Source organism: Gymnoscopelus microlampas (assembly GCF_963454915.1).
Source record: "Gymnoscopelus microlampas genome assembly, chromosome: 24".
Classification (NCBI taxonomy): Eukaryota; Metazoa; Chordata; class Actinopteri; order Myctophiformes; family Myctophidae; genus Gymnoscopelus; species Gymnoscopelus microlampas.
The window spans coordinates 23,501,929-23,520,404 of NC_139961.1; the positions used below are offsets into that span (position 1 = coordinate 23,501,929).

General features: G+C 44.1%; 1 protein-coding gene across 1 annotated transcript in view; it reads left to right on the top strand.

Annotated features, from left to right (window-relative positions):
• The window catches only part of LOC311040606 (receptor tyrosine-protein kinase erbB-4-like), a gene marked incomplete at its 3' end in the record, with an annotated part of 466,936 nt that overhangs the window by 320,363 nt on the left and 128,097 nt on the right, over positions 1-18,476 (top strand). The window contains exons 6-12 of the mRNA XM_084050936.1: positions 1,481-1,599; positions 3,918-4,059; positions 6,219-6,332; positions 10,673-10,799; positions 10,929-11,002; positions 12,272-12,362; positions 15,840-16,039. Of these exons, the coding sequence (XP_083907062.1) occupies positions 1,481-1,599; positions 3,918-4,059; positions 6,219-6,332; positions 10,673-10,799; positions 10,929-11,002; positions 12,272-12,362; positions 15,840-16,039 (867 nt within the window). The remainder of the gene's footprint in view (positions 1-1,480; positions 1,600-3,917; positions 4,060-6,218; positions 6,333-10,672; positions 10,800-10,928; positions 11,003-12,271; positions 12,363-15,839; positions 16,040-18,476) is intronic.

Below are 18,476 nucleotides of genomic sequence, written 5' to 3' on the forward strand. Positions count from 1 at the left end.
ACACACACACACACACACACACACACACACACACACACACACACACACACACACACACACACACACACACACAGGCAAAGACATCAATCACCCCTCCACGCCGTGTACCTCCTACCATAGCACGGAAAAAAGAGATCCAACAAAAGGGAGGCGGGGCAGCTGGAGAGAGCCCTCTCCATGCCGTCCTTGTGTGTAATAATTACAGCATGCATGTACAGATCTTACATGGAGGGATAAGCAACCTTTCCCTCCTCCATGCCACCATGAGAAGCGCAGGCCATCATTATACCGTACGTTTCCCCACGCAGCGTGGAGGACAGCCCCAGCGGGTCGCTAATGCCTCAAACGTCAGGCCCACGCTGAGATGTTGGTCATCACGCCTCACCCCTTCTCGTTTGCTTTCACATACAATTATGCGAAATGGTGGCGGGGCTGTGCTATGCTCTCCACTCTGGGGCTGACATGAGATAAGAGTCCGACTGTAGAGTCAAGTCAGGTTATGAGGATGTGAGGTTTTCGTAAGGGTAACCTAAGATAATCTAAAGCGTGGCTCGGATTACAGGACCTTTTTTTAAGCATGACACACTACAGGAAGATCTTATTAGATTCTCTCAGCAGTGAAAAGCTTGTACTGTAAAAAAAAAAACTGAAACTGATATACAAATTACAAATAACTAGACCATACCCGGTCGACGCATCCGTGGGGGGATATGCGCACATGATCTGGCAACCCGGGAGGCAGTTCGTCCCATAGCTGGGCAGCCCCGTAACCATGGCGACAGTGTTTGACACAAAAACGCTAATAAGAAGCTGAGATTTGGTGAAATTGAAAAACGGGCTTCACAGTTAAGTTCAGATGGTAATGGTCAATGGCTGTGTGCAAAATCAGAGCAATTGGTCCAGCCACTGAGGAGAACCGGGTAGCTTCACCTACTCACTCACTCACCACTACAAATGGACGGACAGAGGTTACTAGAATTATAGTAGGATGTCAGAATGGTACTAGAAAAAAACGAAACAAGAAATGACAGTCATATTATACCAGCCTGCGGCAAGCTAACTCCCTTTTTATATAAGTCCTAATAAAATAAAAACGTGTTTTCCCATTCAACATTGTCTGCCTTGCTTTCATTGTTTTCAAGGCGAAAAACAAACCGTGTCACTCTCTGCCTTTCAAGTACATTGAAGGCACAAAAGTACCTTATGTCACTGCGATGCGCTAACTGCTAGCCCCAAACTCCGGTGGAATTGATAGTTTTAAACTCTGTAAAGGGATCTAAAATGTTATGCTTGCATCGACAGCAAGTGTTGTCGCTAACCCTATCTATTTGGCCAACTGTGTGTGTGTGTGTGTGTGTGTGTGTGTGTATGCAGTAGGGAGAGCACCTCCAACCACTGCAGATGTGCTATAGTTGTGTTGTATTAACATAGGCTGCCATACAGCCCTTTTAAAAAGGCCTCTCTTCATGTGTCCCTGCAGTGACAAAGACGGTGTGTGCGGAGCAGTGTGACGGCCGCTGCTTCGGGCCGTACGTCAGCGACTGCTGCCACCGCGAGTGTGCTGGAGGATGCTCCGGTCCCAAGGACACCGACTGCTTCGTATGTCACCTCTCGCACGCACACACACACGCACGCACGCACGCACGCACGCACGCACGCACGCACGCACGCACGCACGCACGCACACACACACACACACACACACACACACACACACACACACACACACACACACACACAGACACACACACAGACAGTGGTGGAAAAAGTACTCAAATGTTTTACTTAAGTAAAAGTATCAATACTGCAATGTAGAAGTACTCCGTTACAAGTAAAAGTCCGGAATTCAAAATGTACTTGAAGTAAAAGTATTGGAAATTGGAAATACTCAAGTTAAGTACAAACACCTCAAGTACAGTACTTAAGTAAATGTACTTAGTTACTTTCCCCCACTGCAGACACGCACACGCACTCATGCACACACACACACACACACACACACACACGCACACACACGCACACACACACACACACACACACACACACACACACACATGCATGAATACACGCACACCGTGCATGTGCAAGAATATGTGAATGTGCACATACAGTACAAGCAAATACGCGCATAAAGCGTACACAAACGGATACACATGCAACCCGGCTCAACCCTTTCTCTTCTCTCTTCTCACTCTCACTCTCTCTCTCTACCCACACACACACACACACACACACACACACACACACACACACACACACACACACACACACACACACACACACACAATACATCTCCTTATGTCTGTAATTTTCCTCCTCATCTTCCCCTTTCTTTCATGAGTCCACATATCTCCCACATCTCTTCGCTAACATCTGTTTGCTATCTGGCCCGCCATGAACATTTTCCACTTTATTTACCGGCTGATGAATTATTTGTCGTTTAAAAGGAGGCTCGTAAAGCCGGGCGGCCGCGCGTCCCGTCGCCGAGCAAATTTGGTGATTCACCGTTCCAATTAGTGGCCCTCTTATATCCTCCAGTAATTATCCTGTGACAAACGTGTATACCACCCCCTCCCAACCCTTCTCTAACTGGGAGAAAGTATTTCAATTTCTTTAATACTTTTTGATACAAATATTGTACTTTTTTTTGCGGCACGCTAACCCACTTTTTCTACGAGTCCTAATAAAATAAAATAGAAATTTACCAGGCTACATTTACGGTATTTGACAGCTTTAGTGACAAGTTAACTTTGCAGAATTTGATTATTATGACAAAACATACATTAACTACTTAACCTACTTTATACATACCAACGATGCCAATACTGTTGTACTTTTACTCGATTGCAGGCCTTTTTTTTTTTACTGGCGTATTTCTACATTGCGGTATTGATACTTTTACTTAAGTAAAAAATGTATCCGAGTACTTCTTCCACCGCCAGCCGCCCTCAGACGACCGGGCTGATATTGTTGTTGTAACTCACAGACCGCGGGTCCTCATCCAATTCAATTAGTGACAGCCGTCGCAGGGCCGCCGGCAGCAGCCCCGAGACGCCCAGGACTGTTTATGAGGAGGAAACGTTTCTCCATTTAGATCACGGCTTTGGATCAATGGCTCCAATTTCTATCCCTCGCCCCCATCGTGCAGAGTGGCGAGGGACACGGGCGAGCGGCTCCTGGTGTCACGACGGGAATTAAAAATGAAATGCCGCCTTAACCCGTTACGACCGGGAACGCAGCCGTGTGTCATTTTTTAGATTTCTTTGGCTATTCAAAAATAGCAGATCTACAAGCTCATAGCGCGGCACCGAGTGCCGCGCTATGAGCTTGTAGATCTGCTATTTTTGAAAAATCGTGGAAAATTTGTGCAAATCTATTTTTTTTTAAGTGGACTTTTGTACCTCAAATCTTTGCTTCTGGGGGATTCTACAAATGTCTTTTAAATACTAACATTTTGTTTAAAAAACTTTCTCAAACTATTTCATGTCAAGGACCTCCCAAAATGATACGTATTTGGCCGCGGACCCCCCCATCTTAAAATATTTTGATCCAGGGACCCCCCCAGAAGCAAAGATTTGAGTAAAAAAAATTGCTTTAAAAATATATATATTCAAAGATTTGCACACATTTTCACGATTGAAAAAGAAATCAGCAGAAATCTACAAGCTGAATGCCGCGCTATGAGCTTGTATATCTGCTGTTTTTGAAAAGCCAAAGAAATCTAAAAATGACACAGATTCTTCCCCGGTCTAAATGGTTTAATAACTCGCTCGCTCATGATGACAAAACCCCCTCCCCCCCGTTGCTCACCTCTCCACCCCGCCTCCACCCCCGTAATGGCACCCGGTGGTGTCTTCCAACATGGATGACCGTGTCTGTTTGTTTTGTTTGTTGTCGTTTTCCCCCACATCCCACAGGCCTGCACTAATTTCAACGACAGCGGGGCGTGCGTCACCCAGTGTCCGCAGCCGTTCGTGTACAACCCCACCTCATTTCAGCTGGAGCACAACCCCAGGGCCAAGTACACCTATGGAGCCTTCTGCGTCAAGAAATGCCCACGTAAGTGACACTCGCCAAACTCTCTCTCTGCTGTGCTGAGGAAAAGAATTGCTGTTTGGCTTTGCCCGGGTTGGTGCGCACGCAGCCACCTGCAAGAGCCATGCATGCTACGTACCAGTGGTGTAAAGTAACCAAGTACATGTACTTAAATAGCTGTACTTTTGTTACCGTTTACTTTACTAGAGTATTTCCAATTTGCAATACTTTTACTTACTACTCCACTACATCTCGGAGAAAAATATTGTACTTTTACTCCACTACCATTATTTGAAAACTTAAAGACGGGGTGCCGTGATTTTCAGTGATTTTTTCCCCCCTAAAACATAATCATCAGGCATTATGGTTATACTAGGAGGAAGATTTTTTTCAAAAAAGTGTACAGAAATTGTTGAAATTATGTTTTTATGTGGACACGCCTCCAGTTCATTAAGTATACCTGGTTCTCACCTTAGCACCTCCTCCACCCCCTTAGCACCACCCACCTGTCCTACTCCCTCCTCCTCCTCATGCCCACACCTGTTTTGTTATGATAATGAGGGGGAGGGTATATTTTGACTATGTCACTAAAGGGCTGTTTTTCTATTGGCACGTTTGACCCTCAAGGTTTCAGCCTCCAGATAGAAACTCAAAATAGTCAGAGAAGACATAAAACACCATAAAAACACCACCAGGGGGCTTAATGAAGTTCTATCAACCTCATAGACACATGAAAACAGAAAAAGTGCAAAACCATGGCACCACCTCTTTAAGTTACTAGTTACTTTGCAGCTATGAATTATTATTTTATAAAGCATGCATTAACTACTTTAGCCCTATTATATACATAGGCTATTTGAAAATAGCCGATCTTGTGAGCTTGTAGATCTGCTATTTTCAAACATGTAGTACTTTTACTTTTGGTACTTTAAGTATCTTTTGAGGCCAATACTTTTGTACTTTTACTTGAGTAGCATTTTGAACACAGGCCTTTTACCTGTAACAGAGTATTTTTATATCGTGGTATTGCTACTTTTACTTAAGTAAAACATCTGAGTACCTCTTCCACCACTGCTACGCACACATACTAAGGGATACAAAAAGATAGAAGCTAAAGCCGAGTTGTGTTTTGATGCCTGAAAAGAGGTGATAATGTCACACCCACGTTTCATCTACAAAGCTTTCATCAGGGTGAGAGAGAATTCCATGTTCTGTGTACACACATCAGAGAGACAAGACACAGGTGGCAGTCTGTTAACAATCAACAGGTGGCTCTCAAAAATAAGTAGAGGTAAACAAAACTACGGTGGAAGAATATAAATACAGCACACATTTCCATCTTTCAAGTCCATATAGCTGCAGACGTCAGTGATGCAATTACAAGTACATGATATAGAGAACTCATTGAGTTCATTGTTCAACCTCTCTTGAACCCTATATACTGTACTTTGGTGACCAGGGTGGTCCTCCTAGGGGTCCGTCCTTGCATGGGCCCTTCCTTTTTTTCCCTCTACACCAGTGGTTGTCAACCACTGGTCCGGGGACCACCAGTGGTCCTTGGGAGGGTACCAGGGGGTCCCCAGCAAAATTAGTTGACATAGCATCACAATCATTTTAACCACTTAGCTTTGGCTATCCAAAAATAGCAGATATGCAAGCTTACTGTATAGCGCGGCACTCGTTGCCGCGCTATAAGCTTGTAGATCTGCTATTTTTGAAAAATCTTGAAAATGTGTGCATATCTTTGAATATTTATGTTTTTAAAGCAAACATTTGTAACTCAAATATTTGCTTCTGGGGGTTCCCTGGCACAACATTTTCAGATGGGGGGGGTCCGCAGCCAAATGTATATCAATTTAGGGGTCCTTGGCATGAATAAGGTTGAAAACCACTGCTCTACACCAAATCTCTTTGCCGAAAATCGCCGATCTACAACCTCACAACGTGTTGCAAGCTTATAGATTGGCTATTTAGCAGAATCATGACATGCCCAGATAAGGGACCCTAGTGTTCATGTTGTATATGCTTAATATTGACATAGTCTGCATCTCTTTGGGTGTACACTCTTATAGATTTCATATTCATTTCGATTTATTTTATTTTTTACCATCGGGGAGAATTCCCGTGTGAACGAAAACACACCAGCTAACATGTGACCTCTCCAATCTCTGTTCACATGTCAGACAACTTTGTGGTGGACCACAGCTCCTGCGTGAGAGCCTGTCCCAGCAACAAGATGGAAGTGGAGGAGAATCGCATTAAGATGTGCATCCCCTGCACGGACATCTGTCCCAAAGGTAAGGTCCCAAATGCAGCGGGGGACGGGGTAGCCCGATAAGGTCAGGGGAGGAGAGCACAAACATTACCGCAAAGGTCGCCGGGGTCGAATCTCTCTTGGCCCGGCTGAGAGAAAGGGAATGAGGAGGAAATTCTCTGCAATGCGTCTAATAGTACACAGCTAAAGGTGCCCTTGGGCAAAGACGCTTAAGCGCCAACTTGTTCGACCGAAGCTGTGAAAGACCGTGATTGTACCGAATAACCCCCATGTGCAAAGTAAAGATAATAAAATAATAAAATACTAAAAAAAAAAAAGGAAACGAAAAATAATAAACTATGGACAGAAAATAAAGTTACTGTATTTCATCGAGGGGAGAGAGAGGGGAAAAAAACAACTGGCGCTGCCTCAGATTTATTGACAGAAGGAGACAGGATCATGGGGTGCAATAAATGTGCAGGAATTTGTCTTGCTGACACTGGTGCCGAGCTCAGCTGATGACCTGCACACAATACAGTACTGACACGCAACCGTGCAAGGACGACATCACCTCGCACTCCCAGACACCCTGGAATACGGAAAAACCTAAACTATTTTTATCACTCTCAATATAACCACTCGGCATCAGTGGTGAGAGAGATTTATTCTTTTTTTTACTTCAATACCAAAATGTAGAAATACTCTGTTACATGTACTGTAGGGATGTTCGATATTGACTTTTTTACCGATAAGATATATACCCATATTGTCCAACTCCTAATTTCCGATACCGGTATATGCAGGCCTTTTCACCAAAAGTCAACTAATTGTCAGGTAACATCACTTATCTAATAAAATAAAATAGCTATAATATCAATATCATATCTAATATAATACAGTGATGTTGTTAGTTCATTTGAATGAGTCCCACTAATCTTAGATTAGATGTTGGCCTATTTGATGGTGCAGAAGCATAAGTGCTCTGATGCCTATATCATTAACGAGTGTAAACAAGCGTCAGCTGGACCCAGACACACACACACCTGCCCTCTGCAGTGCTCTAATTTGAGTGGAGTCTGTCTCATTTCTCTGCAAAAGCCCTTGAATATGATGGAATATGATTAAGGATTACTGTGATTATGGTAAGCTCACATTTCATATCACACACACCATACAGTAAGAACTCCTGTAACTTATAAAAAAACGATACCGATATTTTCCGATATAAATTTGTATGCTAATATCAGCCCGATAATATCGGGAGGCCGATAATATCGGACATCCCTAGTTACATGTAAAGGTCCCTTACAAAATGTTTTACTTGAGTAAAAGTACAAAAGTATTGGCATAAGAATACTTGAAGTGCCAAAAATAAATTGGCTATTTTCAAATAGCTGAAGTATAAAATAACGCTGAACTGGTTACCTCAAGTACCTCAAATGCCTGCTTAAGAACAGTACCTGAGTAAATGTACATGCTTACTTTCCACCACTAAACATAACCTTGCACTCCGTGCAAGAAGGGCGGGGGCGAGACACGCTGTAATACGGAAGCCTAACTATTTTTATCACACTCGATATATATCCACTCAGCGTTCTGTAGCCGTCTGCTGTCTAGATGTACTGGAGAGAGAGAGTGAGTGACAGTGCAGTACTGGCTCAGCGTATGACGAAATCACAAGAGAAAAGCTTAGCGCTGGTTGTCTACGCACTCGTGTACGTGTCACATAACGCTGTGTTTCCTGTAGAAGGCACTCTGAGTCACAGCTTTTGTTTGAGCGGCTACAGGGTCTGCAGACCGTGGTTTAGCATTCCTCTCTCCTTGGATCCCGTCTTGTCACCCTCTTCGACATGCTGGCTTATCCCTTCTCGTTACCTTTTTTGATGTGCTTACAGTGGTGGAAAAAGTACTCCAAGTATTTTTTTTTACTTAAGTAAAAGTATCAATACTGCAATGTAGAAATACTCTGTTACAAGTAAAATTCAATTTTTTTTGTCTCCAAGTTTTTCAAATGTATAAAAATCTTTTGAAAATAGCAGATCTTCAAGCTCACAACGCACTATTTTTAGCATCTCGTTTAGACAGATGCTAGGTTTGATGTTTACCTTGGATCCTAGTGTCTCTGAGGCTACACTACAATGTTCTCTTTGTACTCGACTCATGTGACTATTTACTCTGATCTGGCACTTGGTAAGACACTCTGGATAAGAGCATCTGCTAAATGCCTTAATTGTAATTGTTTACAATTACAATAAAGACGTGTACGCAATCGGCGAAGCCACACAACGCACGGCACAGTCAAATATCAGCTGATGAAAGCAGACAGGGTGTCAATTCCAAAGGATTTAAATAATAAAATAAAAGCTGCTCATCAGTTCACGGCATCGAGCTGTAATGGCCATCAACCAGGCGACATTAATGCGCGAGACCCTTCGCAGAGCAATTTAGTGTAATAGTGCATCATTAAAAGTGGTGATAATAGACAGGAATGACTTGAAAGGCTTAGGCAAATCTAATTTATGTTTGGCTCCAGGGGTGGGGGGGGGGGGCAGAGCTAGTGTTGCACAGATGTTGACAATGAGCCTCCACTGCTCCACTGAACCTATCAACATGCAAACCAATGCATGTTAATAATCAATCAATCCATATATTATAAATATAAATCGATCAATCAATTGAAAGATTTTTCATTGATTGATAATTTTCATTGATCAATCAAAACATTTGTATCAATCTATCTATCTATCCATCTATCTATGTCTTTCTCTCTCTCTCTCTCTCTCTCTCTCTCTCTCTCTCTCTCTCTCTCTCTGTATCTCTGTATCTCTGTATCTCTCTCTCTCTCTCTCTCTCTCTCTCTCTGTATCTCTATCTCTCTCTCTCTCTCTCTCTCTCTCTCTCTCTCTCTCTCTCTCTCTCTCTCTCTCTCTCTACCACCCACCTAATCAACATAAGAGTACATCATTTGCGAGCTCTCCCGCTTCCCGCCCCTGCAGTGAAGCATCAGGGTTCGATTTGTGAAAGAAAAAGACATACATGTTTAATTAAAGTGTTAAAACTGTGACATTATCAAACATATCAAAAGCAGAGGCATGGCTTCCCTCCCAGCACATCAGACCCTGCATCATCTATCTGCCTGTATGTTTACTTACCACGTACCACCACCCACCCAATCGACATTAAGAGTACATATTTTAGCACCCCTGCAGGGTAGGGATGGTAAGCCCCCCCCCCCCCCCCCCCCTCTTTCTCTCTCACTGTCAGGCATGGCGGGGCCTGTGGGCGCCGTCGCCATCGATTGGTCGATCTCTTGATTACACCGTCACGCAGCGGTTGAACGGGGTAATGAGGGATAGCCCAAGGAACTGTGGGGAAATGATAACAAATTAACATTTCAGATATGGAATTGGCTGGTATAAATCACTATCAAAAACCGGTTACGCCCGTTAATGCCAGCCCTATTCATCACCCACTCCCCCCCCCGCCCCCCTCCCCTCCTCCTCTCCCCCAAGCCTCTTGTCAGAAACATTTGGCTCGCGCCGGCCACCGCAAGTGTAATTAATGCACATCTAATGAATTCATTAGATGTAAGGGATTGGTGGTGCGGATTGGCTTGCTTTTTTTTATTCCCCGCAGTCGTCAAATGAATTTGAGCCGTATGGATGGAGAGGGCTATGGCCTTGTCGGTGACCCAAAGAAAAATATTATTTCCATATATTATATTGTAAAGCAGGGGTATACCAATGACCCAAAGACCGACGTATTTCCGTGCTACCAGAAACCCCAGCACATATGGTGGCAATTGAGCATAAACTACTCCATACCCGGTCGACGCATCCGTGGGGGGATATGCGCACATGATCTGGCAACCCGGGAGGCAGTTCGTCCCATAGCTGGGCAAGCCCCGTAACCACGGCAACATTCTTTTACACAAAAAAACGCTAATAAACAGCTGAGATTTGGTGAAATTAAAAAGTGGGCTTCGCAGTTCTGTGCTCGTGGTAATGGGCAATGGCTGTGTGCAAAATTCAGATCAATTGCTCCAGCCGCTGAGGAGAAACTGGGGGGACAGTTTTGGCCTCACCACCATCCACCACAGAGGTTTCTCAAATTATAGGAGGATATGTCTTATAATTATATTTTGCTGAACTTTATCTGTTGCTATTAACAACGAAACTGTATCTTTTCCAGAAAAGCACTGCCAAAAGCCACATTTCTTGTACAATAACGTGTGTGTGTGTGTGTGTGTGTGTGTGTGTGTGTGTGTGTGTGTGTGTGTGTGTGTGTGTGTGTGTGTGTGTGTGTGTGTGTGTGTGTGTGTGTGTGTGTGTGTGTGTGTGTGTGTGTGTGTGTGTGTGTGTCATTGTCCTTGTGTCTTGCCAGTGTGTGATGGCATAGGCACGGGCAGCCTTCTGACGGCTCAGACGGTGGACGCCAGCAACATTGAGAAATTCGTCAACTGCACCAAAATCAACGGCAACCTCATCTTCCTCATCACTGGTATTAAGGGGTACGTATCTTCTATTGGCAGAACAAACGAGTCTTTTCAACATTATCTCAAATCTTCCCACGTGTTATGACACCCAGCCGTTCAGCAATTGAAATTAATTCTGTCTCTCTTTCTCTCTCTCTCTCACAGGGACATGTACCATGGTATTGGAGCCTTGGACCCGGAGCGACTGAATGTGTTCCGCACTGTGAAAGAGATCACAGGTGAGAAAGGGCCTCAAGACGGTGCTCTCAACCTGGAAATATTGGCCCAACAATTTAATAATGTGTTATGTGTGTGTGTGTATGTGAAGAGAATAGGCTAGAAAATGTGTTTTTGCTTCAGTCAGTAAACTCTTTTCAGCAGATATATATAAGACGTTGTGCACAGCACGCGCATGTGCGTGCTTGAATGTGTCCCTTTTCTAGCCCTCCGCGCGTAGCTGGGCTCGCTGCGAGGCGCGGGCACGCGTTGCCTATTTATTCATTAGCCATTAGAGGCCGTAAGGGATGAGCAGTGCCTCGTATACAAAGGCTTTTGTCATATTAAACTGCGACTTGCAGTTGAGCCAAACAGCTAATGGAGTGAAACTGCATTTTCATAATGAAAACCCAAGCAATAAGAAAGAGCAATGGCCGTCCTCTGCCCCGCCCCCCCCCCTTGCCCACTTCCTGCGTGTTCACCACCATTGCGGGTCTGATATTATCTGTCATTAAGGAGGGGCGAACGCAACGAGATCTATTATCCCCGGATGGTATTAAAGTCCATTCCTTTAATTAGGCTGTATTGTCTTTTTCCTCGCTAGACACATTTCCCTCCAAAGAAATGGCCTCTTCACTTTGAACCTAGCAGACTTGTTAACAGACATAGACACACAAAGAAGGAGGCAGACATATTATCCCTCCACTTTCTTTCTTTCTTTTCCCTTACAAAGACACATGGAAGTGGGGAAACCTTGTTCCCTTCCTTCCCTTTTAAAGGCTGACATTAAAGCCACAAACTGTTGAAATCAAGCCAGTTTTTAACAAGTTTATAGTTTGTTTGTTTTTCTTGTTTTTTGGCGGGGTGGGGGGTCGGGAGATGAAACGATTAGTCACTGAATCGATTAATCAGTTGACAGAAAATAAAGGCGAAATCCATTTCAATAATTGGGCAAGTCTTGGCATAGTGACGAGTCAAGTAAAGATTTTGAAATATGTCCTTTTTTTTATAGCTTCATCAAAAATGTGAATGCTTGTCTTTGTTCCATATTATAAAGTGAAAAGTTATGTGTCAGGCTGCTGGCTAAACATACAGTATTAAGCAATTTCAAGATGCCTGTTTGGGTCCGGTTCAATTTCTGATCAGCATTTACCATCGATTTGTACTTCATCATCTGACTTTACTGTCATTTTACTGTGTACATGTATTGCATGGATTAATCAGCCCTAGTTTTGTTTAGTTTGTTTGTTTATCGAGTTAGCTTGTGTTGTTCACGCCTTGTTTCGCTCCAGGTTACCTCAACATACAGTCTTGGCCCGAGAACATGACGGACCTGAGTGTCTTCTCCAACCTGGCAACCATCGGAGGCAGATCTCTCTACAGGTAGGGTGACCACAAGTCTCCTTTTAACCGGACGCGGCCTCTTTTTGCGGTCCTAAAAATCTGTCATACGTATATAAGCATACGTATTTACAATGTACGTCCATGGGCTCGTTGAGTGGAGTGTGAATTTTCTATCCAGACAGAAGAGGCATACTTTAAATAAATACATAAGATCTATGAAGCACCTTTGAGTAGCCTAAACCTTTAGTGTCTTTAAGTATCCTTTGAGTATACCCAAGAGGCCACGCCGAGTGTCCTTTTCTTGGGCATTCAGATTATGGTCATACATGTATATACCACTACAGGTAAAGGAGGCCGAATACTGTTGGACACGTTGCACGATCCCCCCTCAGATAAGATGAAGCCCCCCCGTGGGCTATCTATCTGTCCGCCGCCCGCCTCCCACTCCAACCGCCAGATAAAAGAAACAATAATGATAGCGCTGTTAACCCATTCAATCCTGGAACGCATATTACAAATGTCTTCTAAATCCTAACAGGTTTCTGAAAAACGTATGTTGCTATATCCGTGGTGCTCAAACTTTGTCATGTCAAGGACCCCCAAGTTTACATGTTAGGCTATTTGGCCCGCGGACCCCCGTCTCAAAATATTTTGTTCCAGGGACCCCTATAGAAGCAAAGATTTGAGTTACAAATGCTCGCTTCAAAAATATGTAGTGGCTCGCAACCTCAGCCTGATGGCCTGAAAGTCTAATATCTCCCCCGAGCTATAGGGAATTCCCTTTGGCTCGGTGATGCTGGCTTTCCACGTGGGAGACCTGGGTTTGAATCCTGTGCGTTTACATTTATATTCAAAGATTTTCAAAAACGTTCACGATAAAAAGAAAAATAGCTCATAGCGCGGCACCGAGTGCCGCGCTACAAGCTTGTAGATCTGCTATTTTTTGAATAGATTAAAGTATAAAATAACACAGATGTGTTCCCGGATTGAAGGGGTTAATGACAAAGCCGGCCCTTGTCACACAGAGTGTCGGTATGAATGTCTCCCTAATGAGCGCTGACAAGTGCGGTCACCCTCCCTTTTAAGCTAACCCCTCCGCCCGCGCCGCGAGCTAGCGCTATTGTCTGCGCCGCGCCTGATACCTCCGCTGCAATTATCTCACGATTCATCTCCTGAGAGACATTAGAAAGAGCCTCGCGGCCTTGTTGGAGGATTGTTTGCCATTATGTTCCTTTTGTACGTCGTCGGGCATTATGCAGGCGCACGGCGGCCTTGATAATACACGTGTTCAAATAGAAAGGCAAACGCAAGAAGTTTTTAGACCGCCGATTCACAACCTGCGGGCTGGAGGGGGGGCCTGCTGGTTGGGGCCGCGAGGGCTTTGCAAGTGGGCCCCCAAATAATTGGCTAAACACTACGATCTTATTGATGACTATATTTTCAGGCCTTCAAGTCCAGTCCTTCCATTGCGCTGAGAGCAGTGGTCACAGATTTATGGACATTTGTAAGACTGTTGTTGTGTGCAATTTAGTTTTTTTTTGGTGTGACTGTTGTCATGGCAGACCCCTGAACAGTGTTTGTGGCACGTTTGGTGCGGATTGGAGCAACGGTGTGTCCGTGGAACCCAGGGGCCCCTAATGTGGCCCCTGAGAGTCACACGTACCCCCCTTGTGTGACTATTGTCGTGGCAGACCCCTGAACAGTGTTTGTGCCAAGTTCGGTGCGGATAGGAGCAACGGTGCTCCCGTGGCACCCAGGGGTCTTGCCAGGCCCCTGAACATGCCACCCCAGAAGCAAAGATTTGAGTTAAAATGTTTGCTTTTAAAAAATATATATACATTCAAAGATTTGCACAAATTCTCAAGATTTAAAATAAATAAATAGCAGATCAATAGCAGATCTCATAGCGTGGCACAGAGAGCTTGTATATCTGCTCTTTTTGAATAGCCAAAGAAATCTTAAAATGACACAGATGCTTGTGGTGTATTAAGCTAACAAGCCTCCGTGTGCGTTCCTTTGAAGAGGCCAGGCGAGCCACTCTGATTAACTCTGCCTTCGTTTAGTTTTTCCGACCAAAGTATGTGCGGTCGACTTTCCGAGGACCCGTTTTCGAGGAGGTATATAGGCAGGCTGCGACCAAACGTGTGCGTGTGGTTGGGTTGTATGGCGGAGGGGGGGGGGGGGGCACCTTGGCCCTGCGATTCGAATGACCTCCCCCCCGCCCGCCACCCCGTCTCGTACCGGTACGGTCGCGTGTAACTCCCCCCGTCCCGTTCAAAGTCACAGCGTTCCCGGAAGAATTTACGAGCCGCGTGTGGAGTTCACGCGAGGAGCGCGTTTTGTCATGGGGCCCCGGCTTTGACAGCCCGACACGCGACAAGATGGATGTCGGGATGGGCGATGTAAAGGACACACACAGGAGGACTCACAACCTGTGCCCTCCTCCCCCATTGTCGCTGTGATTCTCAAGAACCTTTCTCTCGTTTATCTTTTTCTCCCCGTTTCTCTCTCTCTCTCTCTCGCTCTCCCACACTGGCTTTGAAGTTGTTGTTTTTTAATTATTGCAATGCATTATGTATCTAAGTAATGGTGACTTGTTTCAAGCTGTGTGTCCTGAGTCCCAACAAATATCTCTCTAAAGCACTCATACATTCACTAGCAGATTGTTCCAGTTTTCACCAGAGTTAAACACACGTTTATCATGCTCCGTTCTGTTTAGAGATGCAGACTGCGCTGCACTTAGCAGCCTCTAGGTGTGCTAAGTGCTGAAATGATTGTCCCCCATCCTGATGAAAACACCAATGAAAAAAAAGTCCAAGGGAACATCAGTTGTCAGCTTCACCCAGCTGAATGCCGCCCCCAGAGGAGGACAGGGGGAGGGAGCAGTTCTAGGTTGTTAAGTGTCTTGCTCGGGACACCTTGGCCGCGGGACTCGAACCTGAGCTCTTTACCCATACAGCTATTGCCGCGTTAACTTGTTGCGAGCTTGTAGATTGAATATTTTAGCAATTTTTGCAATGGGATATAAGTAATTATCCCATTGAGACCTGAAGCCGATTCTACATGTCTCCTAAATCGCAACAGTATTCTGAAAAACGTATGTTTCTATATCAGTGGTGCTCAATCTTTTTCATGTCAAGGACCCCCAAAATGATATGTGTTTGGCCGCGGACCCCCATCAAAATATTTTGTTCCAGGGACCCCCAGAAGCAAAGATTTTAGTTAAAAATGTTCGCTTTAAAAATATAGGTATATTCAAAGATTTGCACACATTTTCACGATTTTTCAAAAAATAGCAGATCTACAAGCTCGTAGCGCGGCACTCGGTGCCGCGCTACGAGCTTGTAGATCTGCTATTTTTGAATAGCCCAAAGTGTAAAATAATGCTTTTTGAGCTCAAATCTAAAAATGACACAGTTCCAGGTCTTAATGGGTCAAGTGTCCTGGTTTGGGTTTCTGAAAACATCGCCACCCTAATCCTATCCCCATGTCTCCTCTGAACCCTCCCAGTGCCAGCGGCATCTCCCTGCTGATCCTGAAGCAGCGCTGGATCTCCTCGCTGCAGTTCCAGTCTCTGGACGAGATCAGCGCCGGCAGCGTCTACATCTTCAACAACAGCCGCCTGTGCTTCTACGACACCGTCAACTGGACCTCGCTGTTCCGCACCTCCACCCAGAAGGTGCTCATCCGCAACAACCGCGACCCCAAGGAATGCAGTGAGTGCCGAGCTGTATAGTCCAACCTTTTGTGTTCGTAAAGCAACCAGTGGTGTAAAGTAACTAAGTACATTTACTCAAGTACTGTACTTTGAGGTTTTTTTTTACTTTACTGGAGTATTTCCAATGTTCTGTACTTTTACTTCTACTCCATTACATCTCAGAGGCAAATATCATACTTTTACTCCACTACAATTATTTGAAAACTTGAGTTACTAGTTACTTTGTAGATCTTGATTATTATTACAAAACATACAGTAACCACTATATACATTTTAGCCATTTGAAAATAGCAGATCTACAAGCTCACAATGCGTCGCGATGCGACGCATTGTGAGCTTGTAGATCTGCTATTTTCAAATGATTTTTATACATGTGAAAACTTGAAATGGGACATTCTGCATAATGAGTACTTTTACGTTTGGTACCTTAAGTACAACTCATTCACTCTGAGTGAATGAGGTGCGCAGTAAGGGTTGTATACTCGTACTTCAATGACTTCTACATGGATTCAAGTTCTGATTTCAGTTATTTATTAGAATGGGTCAAACTAGCAATAGAATACATGTTCAGATGCATCTTCCATACATTTTTAATGGCTCTCAGGTATGTCATAAAAGCAAAGGAAGTCTGGTGGTTTGTATGAGAACAGCAGGGACATACTGTAGGTTTCGAATGGTAATACCTAAGCATCATACTTCTACTTGTATTGGGCTAATTGTTTAGGTGGAGTGGTTCTAAAACGTTGGCCGCGGACCCCCATCTGAAAAGATTTTGTGCCAGGGACCCCTCATACAAGATTTGTGTTAAAATGTTTCAAAAAATATTCCAAATGTTAAACATTTTTGAAAATAGCAGATCTACAAGCTCGCGACGCGTTGTGAGCTTGTAGATCAGCTATTTTCAAATAGCCAATGGCCAAGTGGTTAAACGGAATTGAATGCAAAATTAACTCATTTTGCTGGGAAACCCCCTGGCACTCCCCCAAGGACCCCTGGGGGTCCCCGGACCCCACTTTGAGAATCAATGGTTTAGGAAACACGTGGAGGACTCCTTTCGCACTGTTTCACAAATCCCACTCGGCCTAAAAACTAAATTCAGTCGTGAGATTCATTGTTTTTTTTTTTGCTTTAATCCCTGCTTGAAAATATGTGGCAAATGTCATGGATGGGATGAGTATAGTCTTTACAATGCAGGATAAATTGAGTTCTTAGAGTTCAGTGCTGAGTAGCACGGTGCTTTAGCTTCTCCAGTGCTAAGTGGTAGAACAGGATACACCGGAGGGGGAGGGGGAGACATTTTTTTTTATCCTGCGGGGGGGAATTCTGTTTCAGCTTTCGCCCAGCTGATGGCTGCTCAGATGGTTGTGATCGTGAGCCCTCTGGGAGGAGCAGTCAGGGGTGCCTTGCTCAGGGACACATTGCCACGTACTCCACTACAATTATTTGAAAACTTGAAACATGTATTAACCACTTTAGCTTTATTTGATACAATACAGCAGATCTACGAGCTCACAAGTTAGTGCTTTTACTTTTGGTACTTTAAAGGACGACTTCACCGCTTTTCAACCTATCTTCATATAATTGGTCCTCACTAATACTCATGATAAAATGGTACCATTTATTTCTACTTGGTCTGTGTCTCATAGGAGGACTGTGGACAGTCCAGAAACCCGTCTACCAGTGACATCATCGTTAGGCATGATTTTTTTTTCCAACAAGATTTCACATTTTTTATTTCGATTTTTATTAACACGAGAACATTGGCTTCTTTTATTGCATTGCAACTTTCCAGGAATAGAAAGCCTGCAGTTTCTATTAGCTTGGATTCCCCATCGATGATGTCACTGGTAGACGGGTTTCTGAACTGTCCACAGCCCTCCTCTGAGACACAGACCGAGTAGAAAAAAATTGTATAATTTTATCATGAGTATTAGCGAGGACCAATTATATGAAGATAGGTTGAAAAGCGGTGAAGTCGTCCTTTAAGTACATTTTGATGCCAAATTTTGTACCTTTACTGAAGTAAATTCTTAATTCTGGACTTTTACTTGTAACAGAGTATGTCTATACTGCAGTATTGGTACTTTTACTTAAGTAAAGAAATGTCAACCAGCCTTTGAAGAGAAATGTCGATGTGTAGCAATAAGGGAACCCAGCGTTAAGTAAGGAAACCCCTCTTTCTTGTCATTGCCAAATACAAGGCACATGTTCAATCGATACAATCGATTCCTTGCATTGCAACGGTTTTAGATCGATGCAAGTCACACAACGCTGTTTACTCATCGACGTACTTGGATGGTTGGAATTCAAAATCGATGCATCGACGCAATTACTGTGTTGTTACACCCGTGGTTGTGTGAGCTACCCGAAAGTAGATTGTTAACGACAGCGGTGATGGCAGCCTAATTAAACCCTGTAATATGACACCGTCATGC